Source organism: Penaeus vannamei, chromosome 22, assembly GCF_042767895.1.
Source record: "Penaeus vannamei isolate JL-2024 chromosome 22, ASM4276789v1, whole genome shotgun sequence".
NCBI lineage: Eukaryota > Metazoa > Arthropoda > Malacostraca > Decapoda > Penaeidae > Penaeus > Penaeus vannamei.
The window spans coordinates 20,545,193-20,561,357 of NC_091570.1; the positions used below are offsets into that span (position 1 = coordinate 20,545,193).

General features: G+C 36.6%; 1 protein-coding gene across 5 annotated transcripts in view; it reads right to left on the reverse strand.

Annotated features, from left to right (window-relative positions):
* Positions 1 to 281: 281 nt before the first annotated feature.
* LOC113802382 (uncharacterized) overlaps positions 282 to 16,165 on the reverse strand; it is a 17,285-nt gene continuing 1,401 nt past the window's right edge. For 2 of the 5 annotated variants that reach the window (XM_070136709.1, XM_070136708.1), the window contains 12 exons: positions 8,700 to 8,825; positions 8,349 to 8,564; positions 6,987 to 7,172; positions 6,507 to 6,851; positions 6,083 to 6,232; positions 5,200 to 5,364; positions 4,737 to 4,877; positions 4,176 to 4,336; positions 3,595 to 3,746; positions 3,136 to 3,298; positions 1,883 to 2,014; positions 282 to 1,716 (listed from right to left, as the gene is read on the reverse strand). In XM_070136709.1, the coding sequence (XP_069992810.1) occupies positions 1,645 to 1,716; positions 1,883 to 2,014; positions 3,136 to 3,298; positions 3,595 to 3,746; positions 4,176 to 4,336; positions 4,737 to 4,877; positions 5,200 to 5,364; positions 6,083 to 6,232; positions 6,507 to 6,851; positions 6,987 to 7,172; positions 8,349 to 8,564; positions 8,700 to 8,825 (2,009 nt within the window). In that variant the 3' untranslated portion in view covers positions 282 to 1,644. The remainder of the gene's footprint in view (positions 1,717 to 1,882; positions 2,015 to 3,135; positions 3,299 to 3,594; positions 3,747 to 4,175; positions 4,337 to 4,736; positions 4,878 to 5,199; positions 5,365 to 6,082; positions 6,233 to 6,506; positions 6,852 to 6,986; positions 7,173 to 8,348; positions 8,565 to 8,699; positions 8,826 to 16,165) is intronic. The other 3 variants (XM_027352955.2, XM_027352954.2, XM_027352956.2) reach the window with 2 other exon arrangements.

Genomic DNA, 16,165 nt, shown 5'->3' on the forward strand with positions numbered 1-16,165 from the left:
AAATTTCTAAATTGTCAAATATGAATAATTATTAGTTTAAATCTGCTTTATGTGGAATGTTTTATGCAAGTTATGCATGTTTTATTCCTTATTTTCCAGACAAACTGAAAGCTTGGTAGACAGTCACCAACTTCTCCACTGTCGCAGGTTAATATTATTACTAATTTCCATAACTATTGGAACATGATAGTGGAATGCTATACAAACGCAGCAATTTCATGAACCTAAATATACCTTTTATGCAACAATATCTTAACTCGGGGATACATGGAAAAAACAACAAAATTCCTATATTCTTTAATGTTATGAAAAGATCTATACATTTTAAATTCATTGCATCCATATAAAATGTTTAATGATCCCTTGAAGCACAGATTGTACTGTTATTGAATCTCTGCTCTCATATCTAAGACTGCGTCAATGTCTGACAAAAAAAAAAAAAAGAAAATAAATAAAGGAAGAGAGGAAGAAAGAAAGAAAAAATTAAAATGACCACTTTAGTGATGACACTCACTATTCTGCACAAGATTAATCGTAACAGTACAACCTGCTCATAACAATGATATATATATATATATATATATATATATATATATATATATATATATATATATATATATATATATATATATATATATAGAATGTGTCACTTTACCTGACAGTGACATGAAAAGTAACATAAAACTGGAAATTATAAAGAATAACTGATACTCCAACTCAAATGAGAGTATGCGTGTCCAAAGTTGTTCTAAGACCAAATGCCAAAAAAAAAAAAAAAAAAAAAAAAAAAAAAAAAAAAAAAAAAAACATTTATAAAATGTTTTGCTAGTTTTAACTTTCATCTATAACGCTGACATCAATATATTCATGCTAATGCACTCCAGTCATTAGACTGTAGTGCATTATAGTCTATACATCAATGCTGGTGTTATGTGTGAAATTCTAAAGCAACAACTCCTCTTATGAATGCATTTCTGGGCAAATGGTTGAAGATAAAAGAAAAAGAGAGAAAAGAGAAAAGGGAAAGGAAGAGAAATTAAAAGAGAAAAGAAAAACAGAGAGAAAGGAAAAAGGAAAAGAGAATTGAGAGAAGAGAAAGGAAGAGAAATGAGAAAAGAAAAGAGAAAGGAAGAGATATAGGAAAAGAAAAGAGAAAGGAGAAGTAATGTGAGAAAACGAGAAAGAAAAAGGAGGAGAAATGAGAGAAAAAGAGAAATAAGAAAAAGAGAAATGAGAAAAGAAAAGACAAAGGATGAGAAATTAGAAAAGAAAAGAGAAAAGATCAGAAATGAGAAAAAAGAGAATGCAGAAGAAATGAGAAAATAAAAAAGAAATGAGAAAAGAAACAAGAAAAGAAGAGAGATAGGAAAAGAAAAAAGAAAAATGAGAAAACATAAGAAAAGAGAAAAGGAGAGCAATGAAGAAAAATGTGAAGAGAAAAGGAAAGCAAAGAAGAAAAATGTGAAGAGAAAACAGAAGAGGAGAAAACAGAAAACGAAATAGAAAAGCATAGAAAATGCAAGAGAAGAGAAAAGATAAAAGAGAAATGAAAAGAAAAGAGGTAAAAAAAACTTAAATAAGTAGAGAACAAAAGAAAACCTTTTAAAATAAGACAAATGCATTATAACCTAAAAATCACCACTTTCATTTGCGCTTTTCCTTTCTAAATAAACGCACTTTCAGTGGTTCTTTATTGAAGCCATATGCTCTAGCGACCTGTGATCAAGAGAAACAAAATTCCATTAAAATACAGACAAAATCAGATTCTCATTTACTAACCTATAAACTGAAAAAAATCAAATATCTATAATATAATCATGGACGTGGGTGCTGAACCTCTCTATATGAACTCACAAACATGAGACATTCTAATCTTCCTTACCCTTAATGTATCAAGTTTACTAGGGTCAAAGATAGACTTCAGAGGAAGAGCCATGTATGATCGTAGAAAAGCACGGTAAGCCTTCTTTCCCATATTGGAGAGGTGTTCATCGTGCTGGTTTAACTCCTCCACCTGAAACAAAATACTGCATTGTCAGTATTTCACTACAATATTTCCATTCTCTTTTAGGATTGTTGGCACATAGCTTTTGCAGGAAAGGGCTGTAGTCACCTTCCTTGTGACTGATAGGATTTTAAACATAATCAAGTTACTGGCTTATCAAGCCTTATACAAAGATGATGCTTTGTAGAGCACATTGTATAAATTAATTTGTAAAGTTATTAAAATACATGGTTTGGCCATGGGTGCACCAACACAAGGCAAAACAAACTTGTTTGGTACAGCAGTGAACCAAGAGTATTGCATTAGCCTATTGGATCCAGATGCTTCACTGCCATAATGTGGCCCAAAATATGGGTATTAGGCTTATGTGAGTGGACACTACTGGGTGTGCTGCTTGTAGGCAAGGTGCTAACGAATGAACTGTAGAATAAGAGATAATTTGCTACCAGAATATGATTGAAAAGAATGAATATCTGATTGCAAACATATACAAATTAGCTGCAAAAAAGTGTAGTGTTTGCTCTAGCATTGTTTTGTGAAATGTTTCTACACACAGACGACTCCACAAGTGCTCAACCAACAAGGAATATATTAGTAGACATTGTGACCTTATCTGATTTCACCTTTCCTTGAGTTTTTGGGAAAAATGTTTTTTATACTTATGCTATTAATATTGATGCTGCAACTATTACTACTGATATTTATAACCTTAATAATGTTATTACATTACAAATAACAATATAAGATAAGAGAATATTTCCAAAAATCAAGGAAAAGAGTAAACAATTAAGATGGATAATAATACATCATCAATTTGCAACTGGAATATATAATTGAAAAGTGAATGAAAACTGTACCAAATTGCAGGTTTATAGTGTTATAAAATTTCATTTGAATTAGCTGCAAACCAGCTATAAATTAACCAAAATTGTAAATATAACTATTCCTTAAGGCAAAGAGAAAATTGAGATATAATGCTATTGCTGCTAAGTCTGTTGGGGAAAAAACAGAACGGGAATTTTGTAAATAATACGAATAAGAATATGAAAAGGGTAGAACAAAACATGTTATTCAAAGACGTCCCCAATCCAAAATAGAACAATAACCAAAATAAGCAGCTTGATTCTCACCTGAAGTTCTTCTACTTCTCTCCATGAAATATCCATGTGAGGAAGAGTAACACTGTGAGACTTCATATAAGAAATGAAATTAGTTTCATGTGGTTGAAGAAACAGTATAGCACTGCCACTGTCTCCAGCTCTGGCCGTTCTTCCAACCCGGTGAATGTACTCCCTGTTAAAGTACATATTTTTTGATGTTATAGTTAGAGAAAAAAACAAAACAAAGAATGCTGAATATTTTCTTTAGGAATAATGATTAATTTTATGTGTGGAGTTATTGAGGGGAACTGGTGTTTCATGACACACACACACACAAACAAACAAACAAACAAACAAACAAACAAACAAACACACACACACACACACACACACACACACAAAAGTTACGCTATAAATAGAATTGAGCACATATTTCAGAATGGCGCTAGATAATGATAATGAAAAATCTAGACCACAGAATACACTTACATGGGGTCGGAGGGAGGATCAAACTGGATTATCAAGTCGATGCCTTTAATGTCCCAGCCTCTCGCACCCACATCTGTGCACAAAAGTGTACCTTTTGTTTGATTTTTGAAAGTGAAGAATCCATCAGTTCGTTTATTTTGCGACAGCCTCCCCTAAAGGATAGAAAAAAAAATAATAAAATAAAAAAAGGAATCTGGAGTTATAGCCATTATTATTATGAGAAGAGAAAACTGAAATTGGGGAAGTTAAGGAGACCTAATTTACCCAATACCAAATGATGACATTGATTTATGAGTGATTACACATCTAGGTGATTAGAAATCACAGACACTGAATTTTTGTTTATAATTACCACTTAGTTTAAGCTAGATTTTATTAGGATGACAAAGCACCCATATAATTTCTAACAATTGCATTACTCTGGTAATTATATAATAAGCAATAAAAAAGAAAAAGAAAAGAAGAGTATATCAAAACAACAATAGCAGCCAATAAAAAAAGAAAAAGAAAGAAAGAAAGAAAGAAAGAAAGAAAGAAAAAAAGATCTTAAATACTAGAAAATCTTTTTCCATAAAACGTACATGGAGTAGGGAAACAGGAACTTCCAAGCAGTTAAGGATGTGGTGGTAATACTTGACATTCCAGACGCTGTTAAGGAAAATCATGACTTTTTTGTCCTGATTCTCTTTAATAAGTCTACAGAGAAGGGAAACCCTCTTCTCAATAGGACACACCACATAAGCTGTAATAAAAGATATACTTCATGAAAACTCTATCTAGCCTTGGAAAAATAAAGGAGGTAAAACCAGTATACAAAAAAATGGGGATTTTTAACATCATCACATTAACTCTTCATGATTAAAATATTACTGTTGGATTCAAAACCTCCTTCTTAACATTGCTTTTATTTTGATTCCAGAAATTCATCTGCTGTTAGATGCTAATCCTATACTTCTCACTTTAAATGTTCTATTTACAAAGCCTTTAGTTTTTTCTCTCATTTTTTTACACATGTGAGGATTGATTGCAATAACTTTTTGAGTATTGATTAATTTTTTTTGTAGAATGTATGATAATGATGGAAAAAAAAAAAATAAATAAATAAAAATAATAATAACAATAAAAGCTAGTTCTATACTTACCCTGTTCTAAGCCATCCACTGTTGCTTCATTTTTGTCTGAGTCTACATCAACTTCTACAGGATTGGCCTTAAGAGCAAGAGGGGCTAAAGCATTTGTCTTGGTATCTTTTGTTGCGCTGAACAAAATCGTCTGACGTTCGCCTGTTTAAAAAATGGAATGCACTGTACTGGACATAGCAACTAAAGGCACTATATCTACAATTCAATGTACATGTCCAGAGTATCTATATACAGTCCCCTCCATTTCAAAATTCACCACATAGTTCTGCGAATATGTGAAGTAAGATTTTACTCCTATATTCAAAACATATGCCAACACCAGTATGGGGATGCATTTTGGATACAGTCATCAAAACTGCCAGTTCCTTTGAAGTGGAGGGGGCTGTACCTCTAAAGATAAAAAGACCATCATAAACATTAAATTTCAATATTTCATAAATATAAAGTAAAAAATGATACAGACTTGGTAGATGTTGTAAGATTTTTTTGAGATCATGCTCAAATCCTGTATCAAGAATACGATCTGCCTCGTCAAGAACAAGACAAGCCATGTTTTTGAAGATGAAGTCTTTAGTCGATCTGAGGTGATCAAGGAACCTTCCTGGTGTAGCAACTATAATATTCACACCTGTAAAAGTTTAATGTGTAAAAAAATCTGATCATGAGCATAGTCCTTCTCTATTCATTCCTTGCTGACAAGTTTTTTTTATATAATTTTATTTTACTTAAACCTACTAGGGTCGAGTAATTGCATAGTCCAATGTGGTTTTGTTTTGTGAATTTTCTTTACACAGAGATGTTCCCACAAGTGCTTAACACCAAGGAGTCATTTGGTAGGCCTACCAGAACTGACCTTATTCCTCCAGTCCTTAAGTTTTCAGGGACTTTTTATTTTCTCTAATGCTATCAATATCATTATTGTTGACAATATTGACACTGGGGTCATGATGTTAATATCAATACTAGACAATAAGTAATGAGAAATAAATGATAAAAATCTAGTAATTGACTCATCATTAATTGCCAAATCTTACGAAATGAAACGGTAATCGTACTGCTTATTCTTTATGTGAGTTTTTCTAATATATTTTGAAATATATTGATCGATATATAAAAAACATAATGATGTTGTTCCCTACAACAAGGGCTTTATCCATGCAAGGCCATGCTACAATCCAGTAAATGAGCTAGGTTTTATAGAAGAATTTTGTCACGGTCGTACAAATAATGACAAACAATGAACGTATCTGCTTGGAAGCCCTCAGTGCAGTCATCGAATGATGCACGCATCAGGGAAAGGGTTAACAGAACAATATCTAACATTCAAAGCACATATCAGATCTTACCTTGCCGTAATTTTGCAGCTTCAGTTTTCATATTGGTACCACCTATAATCAACTCCATCGTCAATGAGTGTGCCTTAGCGAAGGGCGCCAAAACATCACGTGTCTGTATAGACAACTCACGAGTTGGAGAGAGGATGACAACTCCAGTACCTATAGGAATATTCCTCCTCTTTATTTCAGGTTCAATTTTATCATTGCAATAGTTTTCTATTATAGCATGATATAAAATAGTTGTAAACAACTTCAAATTCTAATATCACAAAGTGAAATTGCTATTCGAAAACATGATATCCAATATACCAAAGTCTAAAACATTTTCAAAATCCACAATCTGTTTCAAAATCCTGACAATGCATAGTTCTCTGAACTTAGTTCGTTTTGCGAACCAAAAATTTTGCACCAAGTTACAATCTTCACAACTTACCTTGACTGGGCATGAAGTTCAGTTTGCTCATCAACTCGATCACTGGGATGGTAAAGGCCAAGGTCTTTCCAGATCCAGTCTTGGCTGTCCCTCGCAGGTCTAGTCCTTGAAGAAGCTTAGGGATTGCCTTTGCTTGAATCTCTGTCATCTCCTTGAAGCCTAATTGCTGCAGGACTCTTAGTGTTTTGGGTGATATACTTCCCTCAAGGTTCTTGAACGATCTTTCCGAGTTTCCAAAATCAAAGTTACTGTTATCTATCAGCTCAACTGTGCTTTGGTTATCTATCTTCTCAACTGTGCTTTGGTTTTCTTTAGGCTTCTTTTTCTTCTTAAAAATCTTCTTCCCTATTTGAAAGTAAAGAAACTAGTTATGGTCCTGTTAAAATCAAAATACACAATATCTGCTATAATCTGGAAATCTTGCTTTCAAGAAGAAAATAACTAATATCATATGATAATTAACTACATTTGGATACTCACGCTTTTTTACTAATTCTCCTTTTTCTCCTGTTACCACAGTTTTTGTTTCTCCTGTATTACTTCTTCTTTCTCCTGGATTACTTTTTGTCTCTCCTGCTTTAGTTTTTTCAGTCTCTTTCTTCTTAACATCTATATTTTGTTTTGCTTCTGTAATGTCTCCTCCAAGTTTCTTCTTTCTTGGTTTCCCTTCAAATTCAAAGTACACGGCAGAGAGAGAGAGAGAAAAAAAAAATTGTATATAATGTGGCTTACAAATACACCTAGAACATGTACTTCAATATATATGCTAACATGCATGTGTCATACCATACAAATTACTTTCATTCATCTTTCTCCCTAAGGACACACCATATCAATCATTGTCATAATCTCAACTTAAAAATATTGTCACCGAGGTAGACCGACAAAGTAAAATTTAGAGGCCTATAAAAAGATAACACTCAGAGATAATTACATGTATTCAAGTAGGGATGCAGACTATTTAATCATACTTCTCCCCTGAAGATTTTTGAGGTATCCTAAGAGGACTGAATCCCCCTCCCCCTAAACCTACAAAAGTTAAATATTTGAAGTGAACTTTCATAGGCTTTGAGGCATCAGTAACTCATTAACTACCAATCTTATTAATAAAAATGATATAACAAACTTCATTCCAATACTGTACCCTGAATATGTTAGGCCCCAAATTTTGACTTTGTTTATTTCTGTATCCACAAACTTTATTAAAAAAGTGATACATATTAACGACTAGTCACTGGGTGGCATGTACGTACAATGCCATGGCTGTTGTGGACTGAAAAACGGATGGCATTGTATCGTGACCATTCCCGCGCCATTGGCTCATTAGACAGAGTTTGTTTTTCTCCAATAGTAGCGGCATCATCCATATGGTAAAGATTTTAGGCAATAGCACTTATAATGAAGGTAAACCTTCAAATTTATAATATTTTCATAAATTATTAGAAAATAAAAGCTTTTAGGTGCTAAATGTCGCTTGCAAATTACTGAATGAGCCGGGCACAAACAGGGGAAACTGCCGATGCGAGCCAACAATCCTGTTATTATGTCTACTTGCCAAACTTTTTTACCCGGTGGCATTGGGTTAAAATTATATGCAGATTTTCAAAAAACAAAATTCTGATGAAATTTCCACATGCAACCAGTCTTGCCTCTGCCATACTTGTTATTCATATGAAATGCATCAATATAAAACTTCAATGTTACCCCCCCCCCCTTAAAAAAAGAGAGAGAGAGAGAAAGAGAGAGAGAGAGAGAGAGAGAGAGAGAGAGAGAGAGAGAGAGAGAGAGAGAGAGAGAGAGAGAGAGAGAGAGAGAGAGAGAGAGAGAAAAAAAATTACTTACTTTTCTTTGGTTTCTGGCCATCTCCATTTTCAGCAGGACATTTTTTGTCAACAGGCTGAGGCTGAGCAACTCTTTCAGTCTTATCCTGTGGCTGAGGCCGAGCAACTCTTTCAGTCTTATTCTGTGGCTGAGGCCGAGCAACTCTTTCAGTCTTATCCTGTGGCTGAGGCGGAGCAACTCTTTCAGTCTTATCCTGTGGCAACTGCTGCTTAACAGCTAGCAAAAGAGATGAAATGTTATGGAATACCAATCTTTTGTTAAATGTTATAACACAATTAGTTCCATTTGAACCATTAGGACCACATCCAGTTTGTCTCTTAATATAGAAGAATCAATATAAAACTTGGTTACCCCCAAAATCCCGCTTACTCTTCTTTGGTTGCTGGTTGTCTCCATTTTCTGCAGAACGTTTTTTTGTGATCAGATGATGCGGAGCAACTCTTTCAGCCTTATCCTGTGGCAACTGCTGCTTAACAGCTACCAAAGGGGGAGATAAAATGTTATAGAATACCAGTCTTTTCATAACTGTTATAACATTCTAGGAATATAATGGGTAAAAGTTTACAATAGGACTGCACCTGCCACAGACTAAGTCCCCAACTTGAATGAATGAATGAATGAAAGAACCCTATCCTAAACACACATACTACCACAAACATCTCTGTATGCATCAAAAATTTCTTAAACCTCCTACTACACATTGTGTAATTGGACACCCTCCTAATTACCATTTCTCCCCAGCTTGTACAGTCCTTTAGTATATTTGGCAAAACTCTACAACAGGACTTCCAACATCAAAGACTAACCCCATTCCAAACAGATATTACCATAAAGTTAGCTATATTAACCAAAAAATTTCCTACTCAGGAGGCTTTACCCCTGAACCCCCTACCAAATGCCATATCTCCCTGGTTGGTGGGGTCCTCTTGTATACTTGAACCAATGTGTTAAATAATGCATAAAATGCAGTTTATATATGTTATCTGGAAGTAATTTTAAGAAGTTACACCTTATATCTACTTTTCTTGACAAATAGTACAAAAAAATATATCTCAGAAGCCTAAATTCTATGGTAGGCAATTTCTATCCTAAAAGTTCTCCCTTTCTTGTATAATGAAGCATACTAACTAATACTGGAATGGTAGTAAAGTGTTCTAGAAGTCTAGCTAAAACTACGTATGTAGAATTTAATGCATCTTCACCATGTAGCTTTAATCTGGCAGGTCTCCTTAGTGACTTATGATCAAATAAGGAATCAATCAAAGCTTTATCTTGCCTATTCGTATGTGCTGAAAGCATACTGGTTTTTCCTGAATTGACAAAGCCATGTAGTCTCACCAGCACTATGGATGTATAAGGAAATTTTACCTTAAAGCATCCATTACAAATTACAAGTGGCCCTGGATGGAATCTACATCTTAAAATCATAAAGGAAAAATCCCATAAAAAACACTCAATGCATAACAACTTTAAGGTCACTGCAAACATCAGAACCACAGACACAAACTATATAACATACAGAAATTTAATATAATACTGGCTGCTCTATAAATTTATCTGCGGGAGTGAAGAAAGCAATCACTTCTTAAATGTTTTGAGTCAACTACATATAGCTACACTGCAAGTGTTCCTAATAGCAGAATAATTAAAAAGTCTGCATTGCTGATACTAATGAAACTGGTTCCAATAGACTGCTCATGATATGTACTGACCCAATTATTAGGTAACAATTCAGAATAACCTCCCATGTTTCCAGCTCTTATGCAGGTCAATAACCCTCACACCAATTATATGTAGAAGGATAAAGCTCGGTTTCTTATTCAAGTATAAATCACAGGAAAGGTCATTAAGCTTTACAAAGTAGTGGTTTGTTTGCTCTTGCTGAAGGGGGAAGTAAAAAGGTTGGACCCTGCTGCTTGTCCATAAATCTGTGGCCTTTGATGTGTGATTCTGGTTTTACTTTCACTTTAAGGGGACCATCCCAGATGTATAGTATAGTATAGGTACAAGGATGAGGAAACTACCAAACAAGTAGTAAGCGCCTGCTCTGGCTCGTTGTCTTGCAGCCGACGTGAGAGAGTTTGTGAATGTTCATGGAACACTTTTATACCAATATCAGTAAAAAATTATATCATATTATGATGAAACATTTTGTGAAAAACATAAAAAAAAAAAAAAATCTACCGTAGGATTCTCTTTCTTGTATATATAAAGATTTGGATAGCAAAATAATATGACAATATTATGACATTTTTAGACAATAAAAATAATGTTTTAAAATCAGTTTAGCAATTTCACTGTAGATCACCTGATTGTGCTCCCACTGACAAATTCAATCAATCAATCAACAGAATTGATGCCGACAGGGGCCCTTGGCCCATTTCTAGCTCCTCACGGCAGATCTGATTGAGCTGCCTAAGATATGACCTCCTAGGTTGTCCCACTCGCCTCCTCCACACTGGATTGTCTTGTGAAGAGAGAACCTTATGGGCAGGGTTATCCATTGGGAAATGAGCTAGGTGCCCATTTAGCCTGAGTTGGCGGTCATGGATTATGCAAATGCCAGTCTCATGGTGTAGCCATTGGTTGGATACATGGTCCTGCCAACTGTACCCTATGATTTAGTGTAAGGACTTGTTACAAAAGGTATTGAGATGTGACTCCAGGACACTACATAGTGTTCAGGTTTCACTTCCATAGAGCAAAACTGGCCTTAAAGACAAATAACTTAATCCTTCTACATAGGTACTCAAAATGCTTTTGCTGACATAGTTCATGGCTCCAACTGCCAGACCAATCCATCTACTGACTTCCTGGTCTGATAGTCCAGAGACATGGACTGCATTACCAAGGTATGTAACCATCTCTCTGACTTCTACACCTTCACTGCATGCATGTATTGACAGAACAGGATCCCCTAACAGGCCCCTGAATTCCTGGATCTCGGCCTTGGCCTAGGAGACCACTAAGCCCAGGGGTTTTGCCTCGTTGCTGAATGCATCAAAGCCACTACCACCAGAGATTCCAGAGACTCAGATAGGATAGCAACATCGTCGGCAAAGTCAAGGTTTGTGACCTTTATATTGCCCAGTATTTCTCCAGTGACTTTGGATACTACCTTTGCCCCTTGTCCAGTCCATGTAAGTGTTGAAAAGTGTTAACGCAAGGACACAGCCTTGCCTCACTCCTGAACTAACAGGGAAGAAGCTGGACAGGCCTCCACTAAACTTTAAAACACTTTCAATACCAGTATATAAGCTTGCATATTGGAATTTCCCCTGAGTTTCAGGATCTCACATAATAATTCACAATCCACAGACTCAAATGCCTTCTTGTGATCGATGTAGGCTGCAAGCAGCCCATGGCTGACACCACACCAGTGTTCCACAATTACTCAAAGTGCTAGAGTACAGTCTGTTGTGGAATTATCAGGAGTGAATCCAGACTGCTCCAGTCTGGTGGCTTAGTAGGTGGTCATGGATCCATTTCAGAAGGATGTGAACAAAAACCCTGCCTGGTATGCTGAGTAGTGTGATGCCATGGTAATTGCTACAGTCACAACAATCCCCTTTTCTCTTCTACAGAGGGATGGCCATGCCCTTCAACAGGTCCAAGGGAATGGAACTGGACTGTCAGATGGTAGCCAGGACTGTATGCAAGCCCTGTGCCATAGGTTCACCCCCAGCCTTTAACAATGCAGCAGGGATACCTCATATATTTGCAGCCTTCCCATTCTTCAGCTTGGAGATCGCCTTACTGACCTCAGTTGAGGTAGGAGGTTCCTCACTAATGGGTGGGTCTGACACTGTGACTGTGACATCAATAGTATCCAAACTAACTGTTGCAGGATCTACGTGATACAGGTGCTCAATATACTCAACAATGTTCACGAACTGCATGATCTGAGATGATCTGACTGCAGTCATCAGTAAGGGGGGCCTGGAGTTGTTTTCTTGGGGCTTGGTAGGAAAGATGAAGGTCATTAACAAGGAAATGGCCTTCAACCTCCTAGCAAGATTCCTGATGAAATGTCCCTTCTTAGTAGTGTCTGAGGCCTGAGCACCAAGGAATGGCGCAAATCCCAAATGCCATTCAGTCCACCCATGCATGACGCATCTGTGGCTTCCAATGTCACTAGTGAGATGAAATTCTGCCTTGTCCTACAGCATTCACTAATGGACTTCTGTGCTGTATCAAGTGTTTCACGCTAAATGGAATCCCAGAGACCTACAGGGTCTGTATAGTTTTTGAGCACTGTAAACTGATCAGGGGGGTCGGGGGTTGAAGTGGACCTGTAAGGTTGCCATAACCAATCTATGGTCTTCTCACCTCAGAGAGAGCAACCACCTCAACTCCCAACTCCTTCAGTTCCTTCTAAAGCAGGGGTACCTGTTCATCCTGCCATAAAGACTGGATAATCCAAGCTCCTACCCAGATAGCCTGCCTGAAGTTGAGTCTCAGTGTTTCTCTGGGTGGATGCCCAGACATGGTAGGACAATCCACCAATATAAACCTCATGGGGGAGGTCATGTCTACGGAAGCTAATCTTGGAAATATTGATGTGGGACTTACACTGGTCTCTGGGATAACTACTGTAACACTGTGCTGCAACTGCATCATATTCAGCAAGCCAGGTAAGTAGGCATTTTCACAGTCTGATAAAAACAGGGATAAAAACAGTTCCATTACAAGTATTAAAAGAGGGGTAGAGTATTAATAAGGGAAGAGGTGGTAGACATTGAAGAGGAATGTGCAATAGGAGATGGAGAGGAGAATGTTGTGAGAGAGGATGGGCTGCCTTCTGGAGGTTGAGTAATAACCTGGGTGGGTGTTTTGGAATGGTTAGAGTTGTTCATAAGCGTCGAAGAAGGGGTATTTGTATCAGTGGTCGGAAAACCATCATATTCAAATTTAAATAGGCTAGTTGGTGAATGGGCAAGCCTTAATGCCCCTATTAAGGGTAAAGAATCTTTGTTATTGGCCATGGTGAGCCTGAATAAAAAGGGGAAAAGAAACTGTCTACCCTCAGGGTCCCCATACCTTAGGAATGGGATAGAAGTAGGAGATGAAGAAGATATGGAAGAGGTAAAGAGGAGAAGGGTACAAGTTATTTATAGCAACGCACGTAGATAGAGGAAAGAAGACACTGCCATCTTCTAGAGCGGAACAAATAGAATAGGATACAACATAGTTTAAGCTGCAGCAACCTCATAGTCACAGCTAAATAATGAAAATATACCCTGCATATCACTGCTCAGATTTTAAGTCCCTCATCTCATTTACTTTGCCAGGAATACCACAACAATGACCACATAACTTATTACTGCAATATCCAAAGTAGTTCATGTGTTACTATGCGCTTGTCAAAACGATATTTGGCTAATTTTCAGTGTCTGCTGTTACACATTTATGATTTTAAAGTTATAATACTTCATTTACTTGTTTTAAGATATATCTATACACTTATTTATAATTATCTGCATATCATGCATTTCACACTTTCAGTTGCTCGCCGCAAGGTTTGGCAGTTCAGAGATGATCACTTCGTGGCAGAACGCCAGTGAGGAAAGTTGCGTTGATTCTGGGTTATTAGTAAGACTATACAGTGGCAATGAAGAAGAAATTGACTTTAGTAACCATCCTAGTTTAATACCTGAGCCCATCAAGTGTTCCAAATGCCCAAAAAAAGAAAGAAAGTAAGAAAGAAAGAAAGAAAGAAAGAAAGAAAGAAAGAAAGAAAGAAAGAAAGAAAGAAAGAAAAAAAGAAAGAAAGAGAAGAAAAAAAAGAAAGAAAGAAGAAAGAAAGAAAGAAGAGGAAGAAGAAGAAGAAGAAAAACGAAAGAAGCAATCCAGCCGGTAGAAAGAAGTGAACGAAAGTTTGGTGTTTCCAGATGAAAATGTATTTGGTCTATCATTTTACAGTGCAAATGCAGCTCTATATTGCCATACACACTGAGGTGAAGAGAATGTATTGCGGGGGGTGATGGGTGGCAGAACCCCCCATCAACACTCCCCTTGGGCAGTGCTTGAAGGGCACGCCTAGTCACGGCAACTTAAAATGTTAGATTAATTTGATTTATTGGTCAGTATGTATTTTGGGGGGTTTGGAATGTGTGAATTCCGTAGATTTTGGCTAAAGGTGGGTTGGGTTCTTGTAGAGTTTTTGAATTTTGGCTCATCAGCCAGTAGAATGTTAAAGATGGCAGGTATGTCCGTAGAGTTTCATTGGTTGATTTTATTTTTTTTTTTTTTATTTTTTTTTTGTGCTGGTTTTACGCATTAATGGAGAAATGGTACTCGATCTCCTCAATGTTTAATTCACAGAAGAAACAACGCTAAGAATTGATGAAATCAATGGATTTCCTGCAGAAAATACATTTACTGGAAAGAAGAAAAGACCAGCCAGAATTAGTTGAGGTGAGGACTGAAGCCCAAGGTAGGGGGGATCTCCTACATTGGGCCTCAGTCTCTGTCTCCTAAGCCTTCCCACGACAATAATGAGCAAGATATTGGGAGGGAACATGATGAAAAATAAACCTGGCTTCTTTCGATTTCTAAATAATGACCCTGAATTATGACAGAAATGGATAAATGTCTGCAAAAGGCAGAATCGTGAAAACAGTCCATGGAATCCAGCTTGGAAGAATGTTTATGTCGGTGGATGTCATTTTGTTACTGGTAGCTTTAGCATTTTGTCACCACAGTAATGCTATGAGTGAGGAAGATTCCCAAGCCCAGCCATACTGGAATAGTGTGCAGTCACAATAAAAGCCTCTTTAGCCTCTTTAGTAATCCATACTGTGATTTCTCTCCCAATATCATGAGAAGGTGTGACATTTGCTTTTAGCAGCATAAAGTTGGCTTTCTCATTTAGACAAAAATGATACACTGTTTTAAACCAATCATTTACAAACTCGTTGTGTGTTTCCAAGCTTTTCCTGTTTTTCTCAGCTTCTCTACTGAACACACCAGGGATTTCAATCAAATTGTAATACACTTCCAACCACTAGGTCACTTCCCCCAAAATCAACTGGTATCATGTAAGTGCACATCCATCTCCATGATCCTAACTGTTGTGTTTGTTTTCTGTTTGTTTTCACTGTAGCAATAGACCGATTCGGTAATGCCTGGCAAACTGCCCCTAGTAACGAGCACTTGGTGAAAACAAACCCTCGTTCATTCGAAAACTCACTGCGTTTTGCTTACATAATTGCTGAATTTTTCCGAGAGTTTAGTTTCTTTGAGTGTAAACACCAAGGAACTGTGTTGCTGTTGGTTGTTCAAACCACTACATGATGGGAAAGAAAAGTTTAACCTTTCATATATTGCCAGATTGTGAAAAGAAACTTGAATAATGGAAGTGCATGAATGCTGATCGGAGTGCTTGGGTGCCTGGTGCAAAATATGTTTACATATGCTCAGAACATTTTATAACATATTAATATTTTACACCTCTTCAAATTCTAGAGACAGATCATCACTTTCAAACTCTATCTACACTATCTACCAAGGCCAAACAAGGTCAACATTGCTGACATTAGGCTTTGGCAGCAGTTATACACTCCAAAAAGCACAACACCAATTTTACATTTTTCTGAAATAAATTGATTTATCACAATTTTAATTTACAGGCAAACCATCCCAGATCCAACTCACCAAGACTTTATCCTGAGTACTGTCCATTAGATGAAAACAAAGCAGTCATACTGTTAAGCTAGCTAAATAGATACCAAGCATTCAGAAGAAACCAAAGTTTCCTGTTGCCTCTGTGTCTAAATGTCATATAGTCCAGCAGATGAAACAAATTGAAGAGGGAC